This window comes from Scardinius erythrophthalmus (assembly GCF_964197995.2).
Source record: "Scardinius erythrophthalmus genome assembly, chromosome: 1".
In the NCBI taxonomy this organism is placed as follows: domain Eukaryota; kingdom Metazoa; phylum Chordata; class Actinopteri; order Cypriniformes; family Leuciscidae; genus Scardinius; species Scardinius erythrophthalmus.
The window spans coordinates 57,923,915-57,949,981 of NC_138221.1; the positions used below are offsets into that span (position 1 = coordinate 57,923,915).

General features: G+C 41.4%; 1 protein-coding gene across 1 annotated transcript in view; it reads left to right on the top strand.

Moving 5' to 3' along the window:
• The window catches only part of adgrl1a (adhesion G protein-coupled receptor L1a), a gene marked incomplete at both ends in the record, with an annotated part of 94,817 nt that overhangs the window by 34,968 nt on the left and 33,782 nt on the right, over positions 1-26,067 (top strand). The window contains 5 exons of the mRNA XM_081361793.1: positions 5,169-5,183; positions 20,537-20,744; positions 21,049-21,313; positions 21,484-21,811; positions 22,383-22,685. Of these exons, the coding sequence (XP_081217919.1) occupies positions 5,169-5,183; positions 20,537-20,744; positions 21,049-21,313; positions 21,484-21,811; positions 22,383-22,685 (1,119 nt within the window). The remainder of the gene's footprint in view (positions 1-5,168; positions 5,184-20,536; positions 20,745-21,048; positions 21,314-21,483; positions 21,812-22,382; positions 22,686-26,067) is intronic.

The following is a 26,067-nucleotide window of genomic DNA, read 5'->3' on the forward strand; positions in this document are numbered from 1 at the left end:
AATGTTGAAAACTTTGTGCTGCTTTATATTTTTAGCGGAACATGTGATAATTTTTTTCAGGATTCTTAACAGCATAGTATATTTTTTGTAACAAAATACATTTCTTTACTTTCACTTTTGATCTATTAAATGTGTCATTTCTGAATAAAACTATTAATTTCTTTATAAAACAAATCTCACTGACCCCGATCTTTTGAAAAGTAGTTGGTTTGATGGACTTAGCTGGTTTAAATACTGTAGGTCTACTAGCCTGGCCAAACTGGTGTTTAGTAGGACTACCAGCTGGTCTCCCAGTCTGACAGCTAAAAAAAATAAAATAAAGAGATCACCTCTTAAACCAGCTTAAGCTTTTATTCTCAGCAGGGTTGTTGTTTTGTACCAAACGTACTAAAAGAGCTGCTAATAGAATCATTATGGAACAAGAATCGTTAAATGGAATCTCTAAGTAACTTTAATTCCGTTTGATTCCCATTCTTATTCCCCCTTCTCTTCATTTCTCAAATGATGTGAGTGAGTTAGACAGTGACGACTGGCCGCTGCCTTTTATACAGACAGTGTAACTGTGTCTGTACTGTATGTGTGAGATCACTTCAAAGACCTCAACTTCAGAACCTTAAACCCTCACAGGCTCAGAAAAGAGAGTCTCTTCCCATTTCTTTTCTTCACTGATCACTCCATCCCTCTGTCCCCTGAGATCCCCGTCTTCAGATACTCCAGTTTGTCTTTTAGGAGACAGAATGGGTCTCTGGGGGGGAAGACGCTGAGCTTCACACACTGCTTGCGTGTTGCCGGCTACACGTTAGCGGTTGCCTTAGCGCTTATGTATGTCAGCCACGGGTACAGGCTAACACTGCTAGCACATCCAGATCAGCGAGACAGACAAGCTGTCACTCACTGTCACATGCTGGCTGTCTCTCTGTCATACATACCAATGCTGTTCGCACATACAAACACACTCCGCCCAGAAAGAGAGAAAAACAATGCAATAGCCGAACGTGTAGTAATTCAATATTCTGTGCAAACACAAGTGAGGAGAAGTGCTGCTGGAGATAAAACCAGCATCAGATGGTTTAATGTGCTTTGTAATTGGTCACTGATGGTCAATAGGTGATCTAAACTGGAGAAGATGGTTGATTAGATACAAACTAAGAGGGCTGAGGTTACGCTCAGATTGTTTGTCAAAAATCTGGCTACATGAGTGTAGGATTAATACTGTTGAACTAAATTTGTTATACAGTCTATTACAGTACTGCCAACTATTTCAGATAAACCCCACCCTATTTGGCATGTACAGTGGTCACTTCATGTGCCATTAAATTTTTTTTTCCTGTATAGAGATGCAGTCACATTTACTGTTAAGGCCTGTTCACACCGGGACGAATTTCGTGCGTGATTAGACGTGCCGGTATTCGGTAATGCGATAAATCGCGGTAATGAATATGCACGATATTGTTATCGCGGGCACTTCAAAATACCGTGAAAAATAATAGAAAAATTTATATTTATAGAACGCGCATTAGCTTATTTTCCATCAACCATTTAAACAAACACTGCGTGTATGCTGCTCGAAACACGTGCGCACTCTGATGTAAACAATCCCCACATGAAGCGCTGTGTGCATGCGGCGCAGTGCGCACTCTAGTCTAAGGTAATGAATCCTCACATGGAGAAGAAGCACGGCGGAAGGAGGAACGCTGCCGACAATTTATCCCCCTTCTAAAAGCAGGGCTGCCAACTCCACGCATTCAGTGTGAGACTCACGAAACTGACACTTCTCACACGCTCTCGCGCCATACATCCATTTTCTCACGCAGAGAAAAATCGCGGAGCAAAGAGGACACTGACATCGACAGACTAGACAGAGCAGGGTACTTTTGAAAATTCTCAGCTCTCATGTTCTGTCCATTTTATTACGAAATTCAGACAATAAATACCGTTTTGGTGCTTGTAATGTGACTTGACCGATCGCTGTAGCGCCTCAGTTTAAGTAAAACGATCATCTGTTACTTTTTATTTAAAGATACAGTACAACTTACCGAAAGGTGTTTATGCCTCACACATAATATCGATCAATCAGTGTTTTTCAACCACGGAAAGGGGTCAATAAAACTGCTGGACAACATGTCACAGAACGTTACATTTACCTCAGGAAAGCCATTTAATGACCAACACGTAACTTAGTTGACTAGAAAAGATAGCTATAGAGAGGAGTAATTTGCTAAATATGTGCACTATATTACATTTGTATTATATTTTTACTTGTGTCATAATTTATTATAATGAAAACCAAATTATATTTAATTTCATTTGTTCATTTTTAACCTTTAATAATTATAGCAATTAAAATACCGTGATAATACCGTATACCGTGATAAAAGCTCAATCAATTAATCGCAGCATGAAAATTTGATACCGGCACATGCCTACGCGTAATATTCGCCGATGTTTAACGCCTCGCGACTAAAAAAACGCTGGCGAATAACGCACGCCGATATTCGTCCCGGTGTGTACGGTCCTTTACTCAGCAAATTTTCGTGAGCGAAATCCAGTCATTTCAATAGGAATCCATGTAATCTGTATTTCTCGTGAGGGTGAAATATTTCCCCACGCAGACTTCGCAGAGGGTTCAAGTTGGCCACACAGATTTGCTTGTAAACGTTTTGCTTGTAAACTTTCAGTGACTGTACCTTAAGTAGGTCATAATAAGCTGCCAAATGTATCAGCATTTACGCTGATAGTCAAAAGTCCTGCTTTGTGAGACTTAGCTAAGGCTCAACCTTAGCTTAGATGACCTCTTATCAGCAACAAACCATCTACCATTTTCCCAAAACCAGATTGACCACCTCAAACTTGTTTGACCTGGATTTTTTTTTTTTTTTTTTTTAACCAGCACGCAGTGGAAACAGAATGTTCCTCTGTTCTGTTTCCCTCTGTCTTTCTCCATCTATTTTTTCTCTCCAACTTCTTCTGTACTATAATGGCCTCTCTCCTCCTCCCAGCCTGTTTCTGGTTCTCAGAAAGGTAGCTCTGCCAAGCCGCATGGTCCCACGGACTGTAATCAGTGATTGGCAGCTGGATCTTGATGGATTCAGTGAGTAGAAGCGATAAGTGGTCAAGCTCTGTGAGAGAGAAAGAATAGCTTGCTCGCCGGATTCCCAGCTGAGCCAGGACTAGCCCCTTTAGGTTCAGAGAGAAATCACCCATTCCTTTTCCACCATTTTCCTACTCTCTTTTTCTCTCTTCTTCATCACTACATCAATCTGTGTCTTTTTTAACTCTTTTTTCCTCCTTACAGCTGCAGAAGACTCCAGTGCCCTTTGGAATATGTTCAAAATGGCATACAAGCATACATCTTACTGCACAGTATATACTACATAGGCCTATATACAAATATAGTATGCACACAGCTTGCAGTATGCAGCGATTTCAAACCTTAGCACACTAAATCATTGTCACGATTATGTTATGAGTGGCATACAATGATCAGCTTGAAAATAATTAATTAGTAAAATAAAATATTTTTTTGACAGTCTGATCAAAAATGATTGAAAAAAAATAAATAAAAAGATTTTTTTTTTAAATGAAGACCACTACTACACAATTTTACACCAATGTTCTCTTACATCAACTTTATGCTTTATGAATTGCAGCCTGACACATTTCGCAATGCATTACAAATGAAATAGATTTTATGTATTAGAAGTGCTTGTGTAACCGATCCTACTTGACCCTCTCCGAGTGGGATTCGAAACGGGGTCTCCAGCGTTGGTGGTGGGCGTGCTAACTGCGTAGCCTCTAGCGTCAGTCGCTAGCGCGCCTTTTGAGAACAGGGGAGTGAGGTTTACATGCACAGCTCTTACTGGCCTACGTCTATTACACTCACCCCCCTAAACCTCACTCCCATCCGGGTCATGGCACAAAATATATAAACAGTTCCACTCGACCCACTCCGAGTGGGATTCGAACCAGGGTCTCCAGCGTTGGAGGCGGGCATGCTAACAAGGACGCAGCCTTTGGTGTAAGTCGCTAGCATGCCTCTTGAGGCCAGGGGGTGAGATTTACATGCACAGCTCTTACTGGCCTACGTCCGTTAGACTGCCCCCACCTAAACCTCACTCCCATCCAGGTCACAGCACCAAATATAACCAGTCCTACTCGACTCGCTTCGAGTGGGATTCGAACCAGGGTCTCCAGCGTTGGAGGTGGGCGCGCTAACGAGAATGGTGAAGACCGCATTTACTAACGCCAATTGTCAATCGCTATCGCACCATTTTGGGTCTAAACAAATTTCGCTATAACACAACCTTGTAGCAGTGCTAAGAACTTGCGTTGCGTTATGAATTATAGCTTGAGACATTTCACAATGTGTGACAAATGAACTAGAATCATTTGCATTCACATACTAGTTCATTGTACATGTTTGACCTAAAAATGCTTGTTATAACACAAACTTGTGGCAGTGTTAAAAGAACTTTTGTTGCATTATAAATGAAGGGCCTGACACATGCAATGTGACACAGGAAGCAGTTGCATTCACATACTTGTGCATTGTACTTTTTGGGCCTAAAAATGGAAGTCCAGTTCATTGCATTATGGAATACATTATAGCACACAATGTGCTCTGTTGCACACACTTTGGCAAATGAACCAGGACATCCAGGTATTTCAAGCATACTTTTGCATACTGCGCACAGTGTACATACTGCATACTGCAAAGCTAGTATGAGTACTATGCCATTTCGAACATACTTCATGTTCTCTCTCACAGCAGCCCAAAGATGCAGAAGTGCGGATAGAGGAAAGACAGACGGATGGAGGGGAGAGGGGGCAATGGAGGGGAAGCGAAGGGGGGGTGGGGTCCGTGTGACTGGGTGAAGTGTACGTGTGTCATGTGACAGGAAGAATGTAAGGGGTTTCACGAAACTTTGTGAAAGCAGTTGAGGCCATTCTCCCCTCTCATTACTCACTCGAGTCATCCTCTCTGTAAAGAGCGTACATCACACTGACAGAATGCCATGATTTGAGAAAGGATAGCCTTTTATTTAATCTCAATTTTCTCTTTTTTCCTGCACCTGTTTTTCTTTCATTATCTTCACTCTCTCTCTTTCTCTCTCGCTCTTTCTTTTGCTCTCCCTGTCTTCTCTCTCTTTTTTCCGATGCTTGAATAGAAGTGGACCAAAAAGGTAAAGACCACAATGAACATAAAAACCACAGCTCGCTCCGCCCGCCCTCCTCCTCCTCCCCTTCCTCTTCCGTTTCCTTTCCTTCCCTCATCCCCTTCTCCTAACCCAGCACCTTGTGTAGTGCTCATGTTTGATGTTTATATCCCTCCTACTCTCTTTCTCTCTATTGTTTTCTCTCTTTCTTTTCTCTGGCTTATAACCGAACCTCCTTCCAGATTTGGTTCTTGTTTCAGATAACACAGACACGCGCCATCATATGTACGGTCCTGCATACACGCACTAATCCCTGTGCACAGAAGACCTCATGCATGCATATCGAACGCGCTCGCACGCAACTCTCACTTGAGGAAAAACAGCAGAACTCCACCAGCTGTCTTGCTAAAAGTTCCAATTAAGTCTATTTGAGAAATTAATAACCATCCTTTAATCTGATCACTTCTACCCCAAGGGAAACACGCTCTCCGACTAAATGCGGCACATGTACGCGTGCACGCGCTCTATTCTTTCTCTCGCGCGCGCACTCGCACAAGCCACTTTACTTCGAGCATTTCTCCGTTCTACTTTTCTGTTGGACAGGAAGTCATTTCTCCCACTAAATCCATATCCTCAGCCGACACGCGCACCCATCTGTGCAATTCCACCCTCTCTCATGCACCATCATTTATTCATTCCTCTATTGTTTGCGATTAATTTTGTATCTGTCCTTCCAGATCCAAAGCGACTCCTCCATACAGTTTGAGACCTTTTTTTTTTTTAGACCCTTTTTTTTTGTTTGTTTATGTCTTCCTTCCTTCCTTCAGGATAACCCTTACGTTTTGTCTGTATGTTATTTGGAATTAGTAACGATTTGTAGAGCTGGTAACTGCCCGACCCCCCTTCCAAATGCTCTCTCCCATTTCCAGGTGCTTCAATGTCTCTCTTTACAAGCTTTCTCTTTTTCGCCATGTCACGTTCTCTCTCTTTTTTCATTTGTATTCTGGTTCCTCTACTCTCAGTTGATATCCTTCCAAATTCTCATGTGTTCATCACAAGCAGCCACAGGTTTTCTGAGCCTACCTCAGACACTCCCTCCTCTCTAATTTGTTTTCTGCCAGTGGCGTCATTCTTCTTTTTAATCCCTTCTGTTTTGTTGTCTGCTCTTGGACGCTGCTCAGTGGCGTCTGTAGCAGTCGCTCCCTCCCTGTGGTGTGTCCGCACGTGTCCAAAGGGGAGGGTATGGCGACAGTTGGCATCTCTGTAAGATGGCTGCTTTGTTAGGCAGAGCCGGTTCCACTCACACGGCCTCTCTCTGTGGTGCCAATCACCTCGCAGCCTGATTCAGTTCAGCAAGCCAATCACGGAGATTTGGGGCTGCTGTACTTGATCCTCTTGCCAGTCTCCTGAGGACTCAGTTTCAAACTTTTACAAGACTTGAACCGAGCTTGAACCAGGCATAATTCAGCCCCATTTCATCTACAGCGGGCTATACGATTTGAACAATCTGTTCCAAACCCTAGTGAGCTGTCTTGTATCTGCTAAGGTCTCCACATAGGCAGCAACTTTAGTAGTACATCACAGTCTTGAACATGATTTGCTGCTTGCTATTGTAAGACAATTGCAGGTGGTATAAGGAGGGTATATATCAGGGATGGGAAACGTCGGTCCTGGAGTGCTGCTGTCCTGCAGAGTTTTGCTCCAAACCTAATCAAAAACACCTAAACAAGCTAATCAATGTCTTTAGGATTATGAAGGCCAAAGCCACATGAACGCAAGCCTGCAACCTTAGCGAAAAAAAAGCGTAACCTCTGCTAACAATGTGGGAAGGAAAGAGACAAGATTTTTTATGAATGTCAATGGAGGAGAGCCTTCACCATGCTGAATAAACTGCTTTTGTGGGGAAATGGCTTATCATTTAGAATCGACAGCCCATCAGCTAATCTTCAACATGTTTGGTCTTAAATAAATGCTGTTTTATAAGAGAAGTCACGGACAATAGTGCGGCAGGTATGATTCAGTTTACGGCACTTCTCATTCATTTCTATGGTATCCGCAAAAAGTGATTGACTGTCGCACAACTCTGAATGAAATTCAATGACGTCAAGGCTGTAATGTGATTGGTTATCAAGGCACATGTGATCCAAGTTAGCCGTTACGCTTTCTCCAATGGAAAAGCCACAGACTCTTGTATCTCCCAATAATAAGACCCTCTCTGCTAGGCTACAGGCAGGTGAGTTGGAGCTAAACTCTGCAGGACAGCGGCACTCCAGGACAGACATTGCCTATTCCTGGTATATATCCATTCTAAACAGGATGTAATAGGTACCTTATAGTGTTAGTTCACCCAAAAATAAAAATAATCCCATAATTTATTCACCCTCAAACCATCCTAGGTGTATATGACTTTCTTCTTTCAGCCAAACACAATCTGAGTTATATTAAAAATATCCTGGCTTTATAATGGGAGTGAATGGTACTATTTTACCATTCAAGCCCCAAAAAAGTGCATCCTTCCATCATAAAAGAAATCCATGCGGCTCCAGGGGGTTAATAAAGGCCTTCTGAAGCGAAGCGATGCGTTTTTTGTAAAAAAAATAATAAATCCATATTTATAACTTTATAAACTACAATCACTAGTGGAAGAGTGACCTCTGGCACGATGCATGTCACATTGATGAATGCAGAAGCACAGAGGAAAGAGCAAAACACAGATCCCAAATTAGAAGTCTAAAGTGGGACTTTTTACAGAGAAATGTCGGAGGAGCTTGAGTTTGTTGCCCAGCCCTATTTGTTTGAACCGTGAGAGGCGTCTACTCTCTCCTAAGCTTACGCTACTCCTACGTCATACATCGGGTCATAGTTCACTCTTCCGGCGGAACTCGACTCACGTTCGGCCGTTACCTGAAGCCAAGTGATTATAGTTTATAAAGTTATAAATAGGGATATAACCTTTTTGCTTCAGAAGGACTTTATTAACCCCCTGGAGCCGTATGGATTACTTATAAGATGGATGGATGGATGGATGCACTTTTTTTGGGCTTCAAAATCCATATAACCATTCACTCCCATTATAAAGCTTGGAAGAGCCAGGATATTTTTAATATAACTCTGATTGTGTTTGGCTGAAAGAAGAAAGTTATATATACATAGGATTGCTTGAGGGTGAGTAAATTATGGGATCATTTTTGGATGAACTAACCCTTTAAAATAATCCTACCAACCCCAAACTTTTGAACATTTGAGTCAGCTAACAAACATAGACTAAAAGCTACAAAGGTACATTTTTAAGTATGCTAAATTATTTTGTACTCCTCAAATAATGTGGCCAACAGGGTGCAATCCCATGCTCCAGGCCTTTATTTTTTTTTTTTTAATAATGTATCAGTCGCAAACAATACTAAATTCAAAATGTTAAAATTCTTCTCCACGTTCACATTACCATAAAATTTGAAGTTTGTATTCTGCGTTTTGAGCCAAGAGGTCAATTTTTGACATTGGAACCTCTGTTGGTTAAATGCGTTTTTGTTATACGAATTAGCTGATCAGAGTTCACTAAACTTGAACTTCAGTTTGCATTCCCACTCACCCACATATGCATGGATATGAATGGAAATGATCATCAAGTCCAGTGTGGTTGTACATTAACACTCACTCACACATACTATGCAAATATCACTTGAGACTTTCACAGACCTACAAAGTTTACCGCTACCATTTTTGCTAAGCTAATGACACAATACTCCAGTGAACAAAAAATACACAGTCTATTTAATACTTTTCAGTTCTATAACTGTATTTATCACTCAGGTCTCTAGGTTACTCGACTCTGATTTGTGAATTGTGATATTCTGTGATTAACTATTTTTATGCAATTATGCTAATCTGAATTATTGACTTGCACCAGGCAACTGATTTCCTACATAGCTGTGCTAGTTTTGTCTCTCGTAGCACTTTGCAGTCAATACTTCAAGTCCATTTATTGATGTATTTGTTAAGTGTAATATGCTGAATAATACACAGTTAGCCAGTCGTTATCGCAAAATAAACCCTGACAGGGTTATCAGGAGGACCCTGACACAATTGACATTTCTTTAGAATTTTCCTAGCTCATTGCAATGGATTTGGATGTGCAATTTACACAGCCAAAATGATAGAAGTGTCACAAAAATGAAACCTACAAATGTCATCTAGATAGATAGCTCATCTAGGGTTTGGACTGAGCAAATCTGTTACCTTCTGCCCATATTTTTTTCAGCCCTTTACATGTGTATTTTCCTGACTGCACCATTCAGAAACACGTGTGTGTGTTTGTGCACCCTGTTCTGTCTCTGTTTTTGTGGGAATGAGTTCTAAACCTGTTCTGAGACCTGCACCTGAATCTTCCACTCCGCTGACATAAGTTTACACATCTTCGATGTCGGCCCTCCATTTTGTTTCCTCCCCATGGTGCTGTTGGCGAGTGTTGTAAGAGTTCTGCCCTACATTTCAGAGTGTTCTTACCTGCAATCATGCCACAGCGGACAACCAGCCCCCCCTCCTTTCCCTTCTTCCGCCGCTTTATCTGTCCTCTCGCTCTGCTGCTAATTATTTTTTTCTATCTTCTATCTATTTCATTAACAGTTAACAATTATTTTCATTAACAACATTGTCTTGACCACCCACCCGCCCAGTCTTTGTTTATTAACTCTCGGTGGTTTAAGGATCGATTAATTGTCTGATTATGGAGTCATGGGAAGTGCCTCGATGCTGTTGTGCGCAGGGTTTGTCTTTGTTTGAGACACACACACACACACACCCACACACACACACACACACAGACAGACTTTTTTCTCTCCTCTTGGCTAGTGTTAAAGCTATAGTTCAGGTAAAAATAAAAAGAAGTTATCTAGCAGAATCTCCAAGCTTCTCTTCTCCATAATAACTCAATGGTGACCACGGCTTTCCATTGGACTCCATTCACTTTCAGTGTATGGAAAAAGCAGTCTGGACATTCTGCTAAACATCTCCTTTTATGTTCCAGGTTTTGGATTTATTTATTTATTTCAGTTGCCGAAAATGAGTTTTAATAGTTTTACTTTTAGTTTAGGATAACCACTGGTTTCAACGCGGTGATTAAATGATCACAGAATCTAGATTTTTGGGTGAACTATCCCTTTAATACCTGCCAATATATCAAGTATAATCCACGCACACACATTGTCTCACAACCTTGGCTGCCACTCGGCTGGGCAGTAAGGGATATAGAAGATTGTCTGTGCGCACTTGTGCATGTGCATTGTTAAAGCTAAAGAGCCAAAGCGCACGCAGGTGGTCACGAATTTCAATGAGTGTGTAATGTGATGTAATTCAGATACAGATAGACTGTTCTGGACTGACAGCGCTGCTGTGAGAACAGACTCAGGGGACAGAACGCAAACCCTACATAACAAGGACATCCCAACTGTCCCCATAATTCTAAAAAAAATAAATAATAATAATATTTTATTTTCAGTTTTCTGTGACGGTTCTGTTTAGAGATTTATAGAGGGTTAGCCAATAGAAAGTATAATTAGCTTAGTATAAAAAACATTGCGTCTATGAAAAATCCTTTGTAATGATAGGTGTACCAACATTTGTGTCCTGGCATTGCGCTGACGATTGTACAGGCATTACAAAACTGACATATAGATGGGCTTTATACAGTAAGCCTATGTGTGTGTGTTTTTGAAGGATGTGGATGTTATTGAGGTGTGTGTGTGTTTTAGCGTGTATCTGTGTTTGCGTGTACATGTACGTGGAATAAACGTAGCACATGTTTTCTGTCTTGCTGCTAACCTCTTGCTGTCCAGGACACAATCTGGGAGCCCTTCTAGCCTTTATCAAATTAACTCAATCCTAATTCTCATTTCACAGGAATAACCTTTGACCCTTCGCCTTTTTCCATCCCTCTCTGCTTCCAAGCACACAGCAACACTTCTTACAACCTTTAACTGTCTTTCTCTCTTTCTCGCTCACATTCAGATGCACAAAACGGCAGTGTTTTACACCTACCTCTCTGTCTACATCTGTCTCTCTCTCTTAAAAACACACACTGATGCTCATCCACATTCTTAACGCATCACTGCTGACGTAGAACATAAGCACACAACGACCCATTCAGATTTGAAGGGGATGCCCCGTGCCACACAGAGCTCTGCCCCCTGTTGGCAGCACTTTTGTACCTGCCAGTAACAGGTGTAGGATTCAATTAAGCAGCATGTTCTCAGCAGTGAGGCCAGACAGTTAGACGCCACTGCGGGAAGGCCTGGAGGAGCCCTGACTCTCACACACACGCACACACACACCTGACTACACGCAGTAGTGGATGTAGTACTGTACATTCTTTTCCTCCTTCCTTTGTAGATTGTGCCTTAGCCAAAGCTGATGTTCTTTTTAGACTCAAATATTATCTATAAATATTATGAATAGGCCTAATTATTTATAAGTTAAATAATTCATGTATCAGAGTCTGGCCATTCACAGAGTGCTGAGGTGACTTTTAAAATAATGTCTCAATAAAGTATCAACCTTGCCTCAGGTGGTGCGCCTAAATTAAGAAAGAACATTTGAGGCAATTATTGACACACAGTAAGAGTTCAGATCTATTTAGATCTAAAGTGGAAAGCTTAGCTCAGATATTTTAGTCTTAGAAGAATATTGAGATCACAAATCTGAGTCTTGATCGCAGACTTTGCTGTCTTACCGGAGGAAAATGTTACTGCACAAAGGGATGCTCTTTCATGCCTCAGGAGACTTAATTGTGTTCTCTGATTTGTATTAACATGTCTAAATGGAGGTATTGAGAAATATTTGATGAGTTGGTGTTGAGTTCATATCTGATTGCTATATCAGATATTGCTGACATAAGAAAGTTTTATTTCTGAGAGGTCATGTTTCTGAGGGACTTGTTAGGGATAGTTCACCCAAAAATAAAACGCGCCCTCATGTCATTCCAAAACTGTGCAACGTTCTTCTGTGTAACATAAATTGGATATCAATGGTCGCCAAAGCTGTTTGGTAATTTTCAAAATATCTTCTGGAACTAAATGATGATAAAAAAATTCTAAAATAATAGACATAAATGAGACAATTATGCACAAACAGTATCAGTATAAAGCTAAAAATTAATGTGGATAACTTTCAGATATTGGATCAGATATGTTTGAATTCATATTTATTTACTTTGGTATCTGAGCACAGTTTTAGACATTATTGCGATGTCTGAACTGTATAAGCTATAGACACGTGAGATTTGTGAGTTATTTTGTTCAAGTGAAAAGTCGAATCCCTAAACAGATGTCTTCATTTCATCTAATTACTTTCTAGGACAGTGTTTCTAAACTGGTGGGTCGCTAGATGTTTTGAGTGGGTTGTGGAAAGTGTGCAGTCAAAGAAACAGCAACAGCAGTAAAACATAATTCTAAATGTTTGTTTTGAATCGAGACTTTTATTTTAAAAGACATGCGTGAAAGCTGTTGACTCTTCCGTCAGATGCATTTTTAGTAAAGAGTGCCTGAGAAAAACATGTTGTCCTGATTCAGCATCTGCGGTCAGATTAGATGTTTCCAGGCGATTTGTCAGTGTAATTATTCTAATGTCATTTTCATAACTTGTTACTAAATAAAAAGTCATTAAAAATTAACTTTCCTGTCCAGTCAGATGTTAAACTGTGCTTGTAGTGCACTCTTTAACTGCGCTCGCTGTATATCACTTCACCAAATACTGTATACGTATAAAGAGCAAAAGAAAATACAACAACATAATTACATTGTAAATTAGTACGTCACAAAATTACCAAAAAGTAGGTACAATACTTCAAACTAATTATTTCAATTGTGTACTTACATTATCTTAAATGTTTCCAAGAATTTGTAAATTCAGATAAATTCATAATTTGAAATAGTGCCCGTCCCTTGTCACGTGTCGCCTGTCAATGACAATTGTCAATATCCGCATTATCCCTGGTTTCCGCTTGTACTGCCATAGTAACCATGGCGACAGACGTGGACAACTGCGTAACGTCTAGCAGCACGCTGTTGTTGTTTCGTTCAAACATTATGGACCATGGCAAGCAGACTTTGGGACAAAAGGAAAAATAAAACAAGGATCAATATCGGCGTGGCGTTTTCGAGATGCCGAGAGCTCCACGTCCGCGACTAACTTCGACTTGACAGAGTCAAGCATGTACTCTCTTAGATGTACTCATGTACTCTCGCTCTTGCATGTACTTTATTAGACAGATGAGCAAATGGACATAAAACGAATCAATGTTATAAAGCTCAACATGATGAAATGTTATGATATGATCAGTATGTTGATCTAGCTTACTGCTAGTCTCATACAGCCAACAAACTAACACATAGAATAACATTATAACTTTCAACAAACTCAAATGCAGTTTAGCATGATAGCGTAGACTAGGGATGCACTGATACCGTAACCAGTACTCGGATGTCGGTCCGATACTGTGCCCATGTACTCGTACTCGTAAAACTACCCCGATACAACCGCACCCGATACCACTTTAAGGGGCCGTTCACATATCGCTTCTAAAAACGCGTGGAATGGAACCGCACCGCTTTCTCCTTCTTTCCTCAAGCACTTGCGCTCCCGTGGCGTCTGTCGTTGCTATGCAACAATGAACATAGGCGCACCTGGAAAAACAAGTGCCGCACCGCATGCAAGTCTTGCTTCTATTATTTGAAATAACAAATTTGCACCCGCAAAAAACGCGATATGTGAACGGCCCCTTATGGCAACGAGACATTAGCCTAACCTCTTGTCAGTTGAGCAGATAGTCGAAGGAGGAGTAATGTCAGCCGTGTGGAGATATTTTAAGATAAGCGATGATGATAAAAGTAGAGCAGACTGCAAACTATGCTCTGCTAAATTGTCAAGAGGAGGGGTGAGAAATAGCTCCTTTAACACAAGGAATTTGTATATACAAGTTGTATTAACTTTGTTACAGTCAGAAAGTGAAAAACATCTGATGAAAATAAAACAGAAGAACTGTATGGTAATATTAAGTACTCATATCTGTACTTGGTATCGGCAAGTAAGTACTTAATGTACTTACTAAGTAATTTAAGTACTTGTACGTGTACTTGGTCTGAAAAAAAGTGGGATCGGTGCATCCCTAGTGTAGACCAAGTGAAACAGCGCTGCGTTACCTCACAATTTTAATTTGTTACATAAACTGACCCATATGAGTAGTAATTTAGCACTTGAGGGTAGTTTGGTAGAATGAAATGTCCTCATTCCTTTATATCCGTGGGACTCGCGTGTGGCGCTGATATCTGTCTATCATTAGCAATCACGACCTGCTTCACAACACAGTCATGTTAAAAAACATGAATGTATTCACTTATCCATAAACATTATTTCCCATAAACATTAATAGATCCATCGGTATGACGACAAGTTCCATAATTTTGCTTATACACTGCGTCATCAATTTACACCTTTGTTATTGTAAGAGGTTATCGACCCCTAGCGCGAAAAAAATTACATATTAGAGCTTCAATGTAACTGGTACTTCATGTGTTTGTATGTGGGTAGGATGTTCATTCTATTCACTTTCCCAAAATACAGTTTAGGACTGTTTGGCCTACTTAATAGCCTTACATTATACTGTTTATACATCAGTGTTAGTCATACTCTTACTGATTATGTGTATGTTAAGTAAAGTGGGACGCTTTAGGAAGTAGGAATTAGATCAAATTTTAAAGGGCACCTATTATGCAAAATTCACTTTTACATGGTGTTTGAACAGTGTGTGTTGGCAGTGTGTGTACACAACCACCCTATAATGATAAAAAATCCACCCAGTGCTTTTTTAAAATCTCCATAAATCATAAGCAGTGTCTCAAAGCAAGCCGTTCTCAGATTCGGGGCAATGTGACGTCACTTTGCACAGGCCCCGCCCACGACTGTTGATTGACACTGCAGTTTGTGCATAGACCCGCCCTGAGTGAGCTGGACACAGTCCACCAGTGTTTCGACGCTGGAGCAGCTGTAGACAAGAATGTCTCCTAAGCGATTGAGGTGTTTTGTTGTTGGATGTAAGAAATCACAGCAGTCTTCATTTACTCCGGTTGTTATTCGAGGATGGATCAGTACCAACTGTTCGTGTTCCAGCTTACAGTCTCCAGAGCGACAGGCCTAACGTGACTGATCACGGAAGAAATTAAGTGAGAGCGCGCACTTTATGACAGCTCATCGAGTCTTTTACGGATATAAAGTTTACCAGTTTATTAAGCACCCACTGAAAATATGTGTATATTTGTTTACTGTTAGTTCTAACGAGTGTTTTGTGTACTTCGCTGTGGGTATGTTCCATGATAATGAAAGGGAGAGAGAGAGAGTTTATGGATAAGACTTTAATGCGCACTATGTTTATTCAGCTCTTACAGTGATTCTCTGGAGTAAAACTGACGCTTCATCTTTTGTGTGATGTACAATAAACTTCATTGAACTCATCAGTATATTTTTGGCCATCATTCGGGAGGGGTCCGCTACAGCTGGCTTGTATTAATAGCAGATAAAAGCAGATGACTAATAAGTTATATCCGTAATTAAAATAAACTATACCTCCATACAGCATATATTCTCTGGCTCCGTTTGCATTATTGTCCAACTCGACTCTGGGTCTAAATGAACACTGCTACTGAGAGTTTCTGTTTTGATACTATCAGATGAGATTGTCCTGGCTATGAGCGCGAGCACGCGAGGCTCCGCCCTATGGGCTGCCAGCAGCAGCTCATTTGCATTTAAAGGGATGCACACTAAAACGGTGCGTTTTTCTGAGCCCCAAAAAATAACAAATTAAACATGCTGTAAAAAATGATCTGTTGGGTATTTTGAGCTAAAACTTCACATACACACTCTGGGGACATCAGAGACTTATTTTACATCTTGTGAAAAGGGGCGTAATAGGTGCCCTTTAAAAAAATATATATATAAAAAAAATTGTCATGACTTGATGACCATGGGAAAATGTAGGTCCCATGGCCAAACCAGTTGAGAACCACTGGACTAGGAGACAAAATTGAGATGATAAAGAGATTTTGTGTTATTTCTTTCTGTCCTAAGGGTGGATAAAGGGAACAGTAAAGGTGACTATGAAAACAACTATAATTTTAATAATAGTTCTGTCTATAGGTAAAAATCTCTAGCACTATGAACGACAGCACACAGAAGCCCAGCCCATGTTGGGTCTTTTGGTGTTTCATAGAGATGGAGGTGCTAATTCTCTTCTTACTCAGGGTTTAAACAGTAGGGAGTTGGTTTCAGTCCTAGGTAAGTGTGACTTACCAGGACATTGTTTTTGCAGTGGACACCACAAGATATCGAGGTGAGAGCGGTATAGTGACCTCAGCCTGGTGTAGATTGACAAGGATAATTGCACACTGTGTGTTGGTCATTTTTCCAATAGTTTGGTATAGGATTGTGTTAAAATTCTTGTTTAAGAAAGAGAGCGAACCAGAGCTCAGTATACAGTAGGGAACTGAGCTGCCAGAGAGCACAGGTCGGGTTTAATGAATTCTCTCAGGTCACACTGTGTGTGTGGGAGTATGTGTTTCTGTGGACTGAAAAGTCCCACACATACACACTCATTCCTATCTCGAGCCTCTGTAATTATCATATTCACCATAATAAGCCCTTTGTTACATCCCTAATAAAGGAAATAAAGAAGCTCAGGTCTAGAAAGACATCTAGAAAGAGAGAGCCAAAGCCTTTATCTTAAATTAGAGCATGCTGAGCTGTTTGTGGATAGTAATCGCTTGAACGTTGACAGCACAGCAGCTGGAGTCGATGCAGGGCGTGTGTGTGTGTGTGTGTGAGTTGCTTGTATCGCCCTCCATGTAGTTGAGCAGACACTTGGACAGGCCTCCGGGAGCTTTTCTCTGTGTAACCTAGATTACAGCCCCTGGCATTAATACTGCATAAAGAAAGCTTTAACCCTGTGACACGGTATGGAGTTTTCAACCCGATGTGCTAGGCTCAAATATTACTTCCTCCATAGACTCTGACTCACTGTCTATATAGGAATGACCCCTCTTAGCCTGTTCTGTTCAATGACTGTTTGGGGAAAGCATGTGCTTGTGTGTGTCTGATGTTGCATTTGTCCCAGTTTCCTTTGAAACTGAGGGTACTCGTTCTTTGTTTTATGGGTCACCCATATAGAACAGGTCAATATAGTGTGTTGCCGCTCCTCTCAGGAAGGCACTGCCTCCTTACTCTTAGATGAGTCTATTAATATGCTTTAGTTAAGAGATTCTGATTTGTTTGCTCCTCTTCATAGTTCTTCTTTTAAATTGGCATTTTTCAGTGACAAATGGTATTAGTAGTCTAAATACTGGTGGATGTAATAGGATTGTCTTTGTATTTTGATGAGAAATTGTCAGACAGAGATGGTTTAAATTCCACTGTATTGGACCTGTAGAGAAAAAGTGGAATTTAAACCACCTTGCTGCTTAACACAAGCTGCTTTATGCTGGTTAGGTCTGGCATAGCGTGAGGATAAGCATAGCCATATTGTTTAACAGCAACACTATGTTGGTGAAACTGGATGATGGATTATGATCTTTCTGGTAAAGTTGATTGACCAAGATTGTGTAAGCTAGTCTGTTGTGATCACCAGCACATGTGTGAAAGTTGCAAGTGTCTTTTGTACACGACTTGCATTCTAATATTTTCCCAGTTTGACAGAACTTTGTGTTCAGGTAAATGCCATCTTCAAACATTAATCTAGGAAAACCCTGCTGAAAAAAGCCATCTTACGGTGATCAGTCTGTTTTTAATTTTAGAACATGAAACCAAATATCATGCTACAAAAAACAACTTCAGCACCTTAAAGTTGAAGGCTGTTTATCATCTTGACCAAGACGGTCTACCAGGGCAAAAGCAGGTTTTAAACCTGTGTTTCCCAACCCTGTTCCTGGATGTCCATGGATGGGTCAGATTAGATTTAGGCTAATGTGACAAAAAGTGTACTGTTGATGTGACTTTAGGAACAGGGTTGAGAAACCCAATCTATACTACCTTGACTAGCTTCGACCATAGCCATGCAGTTTACCAGTTGGTGAAACTATTCGTACAGCATGATCTTTCTGGTTAATCTGATTGAGCGAGACAGTAATGCTGGTCAAGTTAGTTATGAAGCTTGGTGAGATTAGCACCTAGCACCAAAATGGTGAAGCTATGCTCATTTTCTTTGCAGGGCATTTCTAAGAAGAGTTAGTGCTTATTTCTTCCACATTATGATTATGGGATTTTTTACTGCTCCTAAAGGATAAAGACTGCACTTGATAGGTTAAAAACTAATTTATTTAACCTGAATGTATTTATATAGCTATTGACCAAATCATAACTATTATCTGTAATGTGGTGTGCATGGATGTGTGTCTCTGTGTTCATGTGTATAATTTACTAATTACAAAAAATCATTTCAGTTTGTCTTTCAGTTTCTCATTTTTGGTGTATGTGTGTGACTGTGTAGCAACAGTAAGTACTGGCTGTCTGGGACACACATAGCCTATGGCAGGAAAACCCCACTTGCTTACCCCCCCCACACCCCCCACCACCACAGCTGTCCCTTGTGACATCACAGTACTGATGATGTCTGCTTTCTTTTTCCATAGACACCCCCAGCTCCCTTTCCCCACACCCCCAAGCAGTAGCTATATTCTCTCAGGTCCAATACCTTCTCAGTCTGAGAGTGAGAAACTGCGTCAGCCAGCTAATTCACACCAATCCCAGGTGAACGACCTTGTTCAGAGTACAGAGATACATAGATACAGATTGGTGTGTGTGTGTGTGTGTGTCTTGAACAAGTACACCTAGCACATAAAAGTTGAGCACTGCAGTTGTTTTTGTACATGACTTGCATCCCAACATTCGTCCTTATTCAACATTAAACACACACACACAAAAAAGCAAAAAAAAACATTTTGACATTACAGCAGTCCTTTGTGTCAGAGCAAATACCAACTTTATACAGAGGCCCAGTCTCAAATGGCACACTTAATGTGGTTTACATTAGTTTTCTATAGATAATAGAGTAGTCCACTGGTCATTTTAGGTTTCAAAAGGGTCACAATGCGTGGTCCCTTTAAGACTACTAGGTACCCTCAGTGCTTACTTTTGCACAGCCTCCCTGCACTGGTGTGGACTTCCCAGTGCAATATTACCCAACAGCCCATGTGTTCACATATATACTTAAAGGGAGACTGCGGGTACCAATTGAGTTGTTGCTGTAAGAAAACCCTGCTGGTAATTCAGTGACATACCAGTTGAAGGTGGACAGGCTGATTTGTTGCTGGATTAAGTGATGTACTAGGTCTAACTTCCTTGTTCAAGATGGTCTACCGAGTTTAAATCAGGTCCATTCGGTGATGGTGCATCTGCTGAATCACTGTTTTCCAACTCTGGTCATGGGCTACCCCTAAACGCTGCACATTTTGACTCTCTAATCCAAAACACCTCATTCAACTCAGTTCTTGGGAGTGACTCCAAGACCTGAAATGGAGTTAGGTAAAGGTGACATCCAAAATGTGTACTGTTCTGGATAATCTAGGACTATGGTTGGAAAACACTGCGCTAAACAATCTAGACCAGCTTGGACTAGCTAATGACCATAAATGATCAACTTGGTCTGGCTTAAACAATTTGAAATCAGTTAGCATCAGAACCTAGTTTCCCTCCTGGTGGAACAGGCCAACAGACTTGCTGCAATTCCAATGTGGTTTACCAGCTCGGACCAGCTTGACAAAGATGGTCTAGCAGCTTGAAACCAGGTACACCAGTCAGAAGTCCAGCTAACAAACCGTCTATTCCAATTTAGACCGGTTAATGACCACAAATGATTGGTCAATCTTGAAACAATGTAAAATCAGTTTCCATCAGAAGCTGGTGATTTTCCAGCAGGGAAGATGAAGTGGGGCAGGGTTTAAAAAATTATTCCCAGCAATATATGAGCACAAGCAGCCAGGATTGTGTCATCTCCCCTCACCAGCCTTTAGTCCGGTGTGCAGATACTTGACTAATGAACATTAACACTCTTTCATTAGAAGAATGGTCATTTATCTCCTGTCCTCTCTCCCATTTCTCTCTTCCTCTTTCTTGCTGCCTCATTCTCTTTCATATTATCATCCCTCATGGCCTCACACCAACTCCCCTTCTTCCTTTATCCTCCATTTCTCCATTTGTCTTCCCATCAAATTTCTCCTCTTTTTAATCCTATCACACCATCATTCTGTGAATTCTTGCTGTCCCCTCCTTGTTATTTCATCTCTCCCTCTCTTTCTCTCCCTTTCTCTCTCACTTCTGCTCTCTCTCTCTCTCTTCCACATCTCCAGTCTTTGTATGTCCTGGGACTCTATTAAGGGTGCAGGCAGCAAGTTTGCTGCAGGAGGCGGAGCATCAGTCGGGGGCATGGTGTAAGGATCCCCTGCAGTCTGGTGACCGTCTTTACGTCATGCCCTGGACTCCGTACCGCACAGATATGTTGTACGAGTATGCTTCATGGGAAGACTTCAAGCAGAATCGAGCCACAACCACCTACAAGTGAGTGAGGACAACAGCTTGGGTCTACAACCAATAACCATCCCTGTGTACAGTCTACAAAATAATGTTTTTTTTTTTAAGTGCTTTTGTTGTTTAGAGTTTTGGGGTTCTTAAGAAGGGTTCTTGAGTTTCTTCTTGATTTCACATTATATATTGATTACATTTCAGTTTTTCCATATCATTCCTTGACAAGTATATAAGAATGTAGACTCCTGATTTCAGATCATGTTTATAAAACATGTCAGAAATTATAGAGTTTTTATGTATGGCAAGTCATCTCAAATAACGCACTCTTCTCCCACAGGCTGCCAAATCGTGTGGATGGAACAGGCTTTGTCGTGTATGATGGTGCTGTTTTTTACAACAAGGAACGTACACGCAATATTGTGAAATACGACTTGCGCACACGTATCAAGAGTGGAGAAGCCATAGTCAATAATGCCAACTACCATGACACCTCACCATACCGCTGGGGGGGCAAGTCTGATATTGACCTAGCAGTGGATGAAAACGGTCTATGGGTCATCTACGCTACCGAGGCCAACAATGGAAGATTGGTGGTCAGTCAGGTCAGTGTCACTGAACAGTCCAATTTAAGATATTGGATTTCAGCTGAGATCAGAATTACGGTTACATTGTAGCTATCTTCCATTTTCCAGATGTGGAGTAATCAAATTGTTTTGTTGTATCCAACGAACACAATTACAATCTGAATCATTTTCTTTTCACTGTCTTTCAGGTTAACCCTTACACCCTACGCTTCGAAGGAACCTGGGAGACCAGCTTCGATAAGCGACTGGCATCCAACGCCTTCATGGCGTGTGGTGTTTTGTATGCCGTGCGTTCTGTTTATCAGGATGATGACAGTGAAGCGGGTGGAGATCTGGTGCTATACGCGTACAACACCAATCGAGCCCGGGAAGAGTCTGTCCACATTCCCTTCCCCAACCCCTACCAGTATGTGTCCTCTGTGGACTACAACCCAAGAGACAATCAACTTTACGTCTGGAATAACTACAATGTCGTGCGCTACCCCCTGGAGTTCGGGCCACCGGATCCCACTGCTGGTAAGTGACAGAGAAAGAGCGAGATCAGCGGGAGGCAGAGGCTAACAGACAGTTTGATCTGTTAAGTGTCAACGTTCTGTTAGTGTTCCCCTCTGTGTCTTCAATACATTGTCTTTATGGTTTAATTAGCTATGGTCATTAGCGTTTTGTCAGATCAGAAAAAGATTTCTAATCAATTATTCATTCTCATCTTCTTGCCATGAACATTCTCTGTCTGTCTTTCTTTCTCTATCTCTCTCCCTCCATCTCTCGTTCTCCTCCTGTATTTCACGCTATCCAGTTCTCAGGGGGACTGTGTGAACATATAGTCATGCATTAAAGACTACCAAATGCTCCTGCTGCTTTAGTTACATTCTTACCAACCTTCTCATATTCCTTTTGCAAGACACATCAAACGTTTAGGATTTCTTTTCTTCTATTTTGTCTTCTTTTTTTCATCTTCATCAAACATCTGCCAACATTCTCGCTGACTCCGTAGGTGTTCGGAATCTGCTTCTCTGCCTATTACTCTCTTGTTGCCTCAGTTTCAATTTTCTTTGCATTCCTGTCTGTCGTTCTCTCTTGCTCTCAGGTCCTCTCGTCACCACCCAGATGAGCAGCAGCACCACCACCACAGCAAGACCCGTCACTTCCAGCTCCATCCCCTCAACCATACGACCTCTTCCCCCCACCTCTCACCCGATAGGGGCCATCAACAAGGCGCCAGATCTGCGACCTATCACCGCCACCGTACCGGTGACGCGCAGACCCTTGCGCGTCCCACCCCAGGGCCCTGAGCTCCAAGTGTGCGAAGCCAGAGTCTCCCGAGGGGTGCAGTGGCCCGCCACCCAGAGGGGGGAGACCGTAGACAGACCGTGCCCTAAAGGATCATTGGGTGAGTTTTAGATGATAGTGACTGTTTGTTGAGAGATTATGGGCCCTATTTTAACGATCTGAAACGCAAGTGTCAAAGCGCAAGTAACTTTGTGGGCGGGTCTCGGCGCTGTTGCTATTTTCCCGGCGGGATAAATGACTCTTGCGCCAGGCGCAAATCTAAAATGGGTTGGTCTGAAGTAGCTTCATTGTTCATAGGTGTGGTTTGGGCATAACGTGAAATAAACCAATCAGAGCGTCATCTCACATTCCCTTTAAGAGCAGACGCGCTTTTTCCTTGGCGTATTGCTATTATAACGGCGGATTTGCCAGGCGCACGCCAGGAGCGGTTCACAGCCAAGGAGAGCAACGCTCTCGTCACGGCCGTAAAAAAGAGAGAAGTGACATTGGGGATGGAGAAACACACCCAAATTAACTTCAGTTAAACAGGTATATAATAATGTGGGTAAATGTGTAAGCTAGATGTATGCTTTTATAATCAATTGTCTATCTATCTATCTATCTATCTATCTACTGTATCTATCTATCTATCGTTTGTAATAATATGATTTGCAAAAATGAAAACTGCTGCTTCTGTGTATATTAGAGAATCAAAGTGTATGCGCGTTGTGCACGCTATACATTATGGTCAAGCATGCGCCCTTAAAATAGCATAATGAACAACGCGCAACTGCCCACTGACTTTAGACTAGGTTTTTACTGGCCAGTGGCGCAATTTATTTATGGAACAGTAAAATCGCACCAGGGATTGTTTGCGCCGGAACACGCCTCCTTTTTTGCGTTGAACCGCCCATGGAGCGCAAGTTCATTCCCTAGTTTAGCGACGTGCTTCTGTGGAGGGAAAAGCGCGCTTTGCGCGGGTGCAAAATAGGAATGAAACATGCGTCTGTGTACAAAGTCAATTGCGCTGGGTGCAAGATAGGGCCTTTTCAATTAGAGGTCACATGTGAACAGGACATTTTGGAAGAGACTGTAGATGGTTCGCACTCTGAAAAACTAGACAAGTCTTTAACAAAAATAATCAATTATTTTAATAGAGCAAGAGAACGAACCATCTACAGTCTCTTCCACATTTTATTGGTTTTCACGCACCTGGACTTACAACTAGCCTTCATCTGAGCGCAACAATATTTCCTTGTCAACAGGACATTTTGGGAAATACAGGTCTAGGAATTTCTTAGGATGAGAAGTATTAACATAAGTGGTGAAGTTCTTTTTCAATGGTGAGTGTGAACAAAGCCATAAAGTAAATCATTTGAGCATGTACAAGGTTATGATGCTCCGATTGTTAAACATCCTGTCTATACCGGACACAAGCAGCACATCAAAATTACATTTCTCTAATTATGTTCTATCCAGGCAAATGACATCAATTTTAATTGCATTTTGATGCTGATGTGATGATGAAGTTTACCAGGCTTCATGTGTGAAAGTGTCTTGTGGTGGAATGTGTGGGGGGGTGTCCTAACCGGGTGTCATGTGACTAGTTTTGCATGATTGAAAATTGCTGGATGTAGCCACAAAATCAGGTAACACTATTTCGATGGTCCACTTTACACATTCTACTATTTACAAGTAACTTTGCAACTACATGTCACCTAACTCTCATTAGAGTATTAGTAGACTGTCTGCTTAATATCTGCTAACACTTTATTTTGATGCTCCTCAACAGACATTCTATGAACTATAAGTAACTTTACAACTACATGTAAGTTCAACTTATTCTACTAACCTGAAACCTAACCCTAACCAAACAGTCTACTACAATCTACTAATACTCTAATGAGAGTTAGTTGACTTTTAGTTGGCAAGTTAATTACAATTAGTATAATGTCTAAAGTTGACCATCAAAATAAAGTGTAACCCAAAATCACAGCCCATCAGAACATATCTAATATACAGCTATAGATAAACAGCTATGTGGAGCAGGTTTTTTGACCAAATACTTGTTGCTGTGGGTGGGACAATTCAATGCGACATCACTTATCTCTTCTATGGCAATCTGAGTCCTTGTTCTTCTCAGTTGTGACCTTGTCACTTCATTTCAAGTGACGAGATCACAACTGGTAATAACACAGACTCAAATTGCCATAGAAGAAATAAGATTTATTGCTTGACACAAGGGATGGGTTTCGACCAAAATCCTCAATGTATGAGATATTTTACATCATTATAAACGTATATATAACAATATAGTTATTTTTGCTGGAAATTCTATTAAAAAAAATTCCACTCACTGATAGTTGCACGGATATCTACCAGGGCAAAAACATTACAGCAGAATGTCCCAGTGCTGTTTGATGTTTCGGCGTGTTGCACTTGATTACAACATGATGTAATGTCAGAAAGAATCACAGCTTTACAGGAAGGAAGGGCGTATGAGGTTTATGACATAAAGGTCACGCGATGTTTGTGGAGACAGCTTTTCAGAGAAGTGTTTATTTTGTTTGGTCTACTGGTTTATAGTATATGTCACACTTTATGTACACATCTACAGTATGTGTATACGCCCATTTCTTTGTATGGAGAGCTTGCTTCCTTTTCCTCCTCATCTCAATATTCTCTCCAGCTGGCAGGTCCTCTTGGGAGTCATAGATAAAAGGCAGTCCCTTGCAAATGAAAGAGTGATCTTCAAACTCAGCAAGGGTTATCCCTGCGAAACTGCCGAAAATGAGCCGCTAGACAGAGTACAGACGACAACACCCCCCCCCCCCCATCCTTCGCCATATAACCGCTGCATCAAATGCCTCTTTCTTGTCGTGGGAGAAAAGCGTCTCCTCCCTCTGTTAGCATCTCTCTCTCCTAACCACGACAGAATGCTGTCTTTCTTCTGTCACCTTTTTTTCCCCATCACTGAAATGACAGACAAGTTAAATTAGCAGCGGCTTTAATTGGTGAATCCTGGCAGATCCTTCAAAGCCAATCTATAGTGGATGAAGGAGTGGAGAGGAGAGAAAAGCAGACAGCAGCTGAGAGTGAGAGAGAGAGAGAGAGAGAGAGAGAGAAAGCGAGGGAAGGAAAACTCCCGGTGTCTCTGATCTTGCTGTAGCTGCCGTAGTGCTGCTTCACTCCTCCATAGCTTTTCCTCTCTCTTTTTTTCTTTCTCTCTCTCTTCTTTTGAGCTTTTTTGTGTTTTGGTTGCTGGAAAGGCCTGCCGTTTGTTTGATCCCAGCATGCTGTCCTCTCTGTGAACTCAGCTAACTAAACAGTCCAACTTAACTGAAAATGAGGAGTGGCAGAAGGTGTCTCCCTCAAGGTGTTTTCTCAGCATTCAGAAGTGCTGATGGGATGGCCGTGCCTGGTGTGTGATCTTACACAAGTGGGTGCAAGAGTTTGCGATGGCGTTCATGTGTCAGCAAGCTCATTTCCACAGAAAAAAAAAA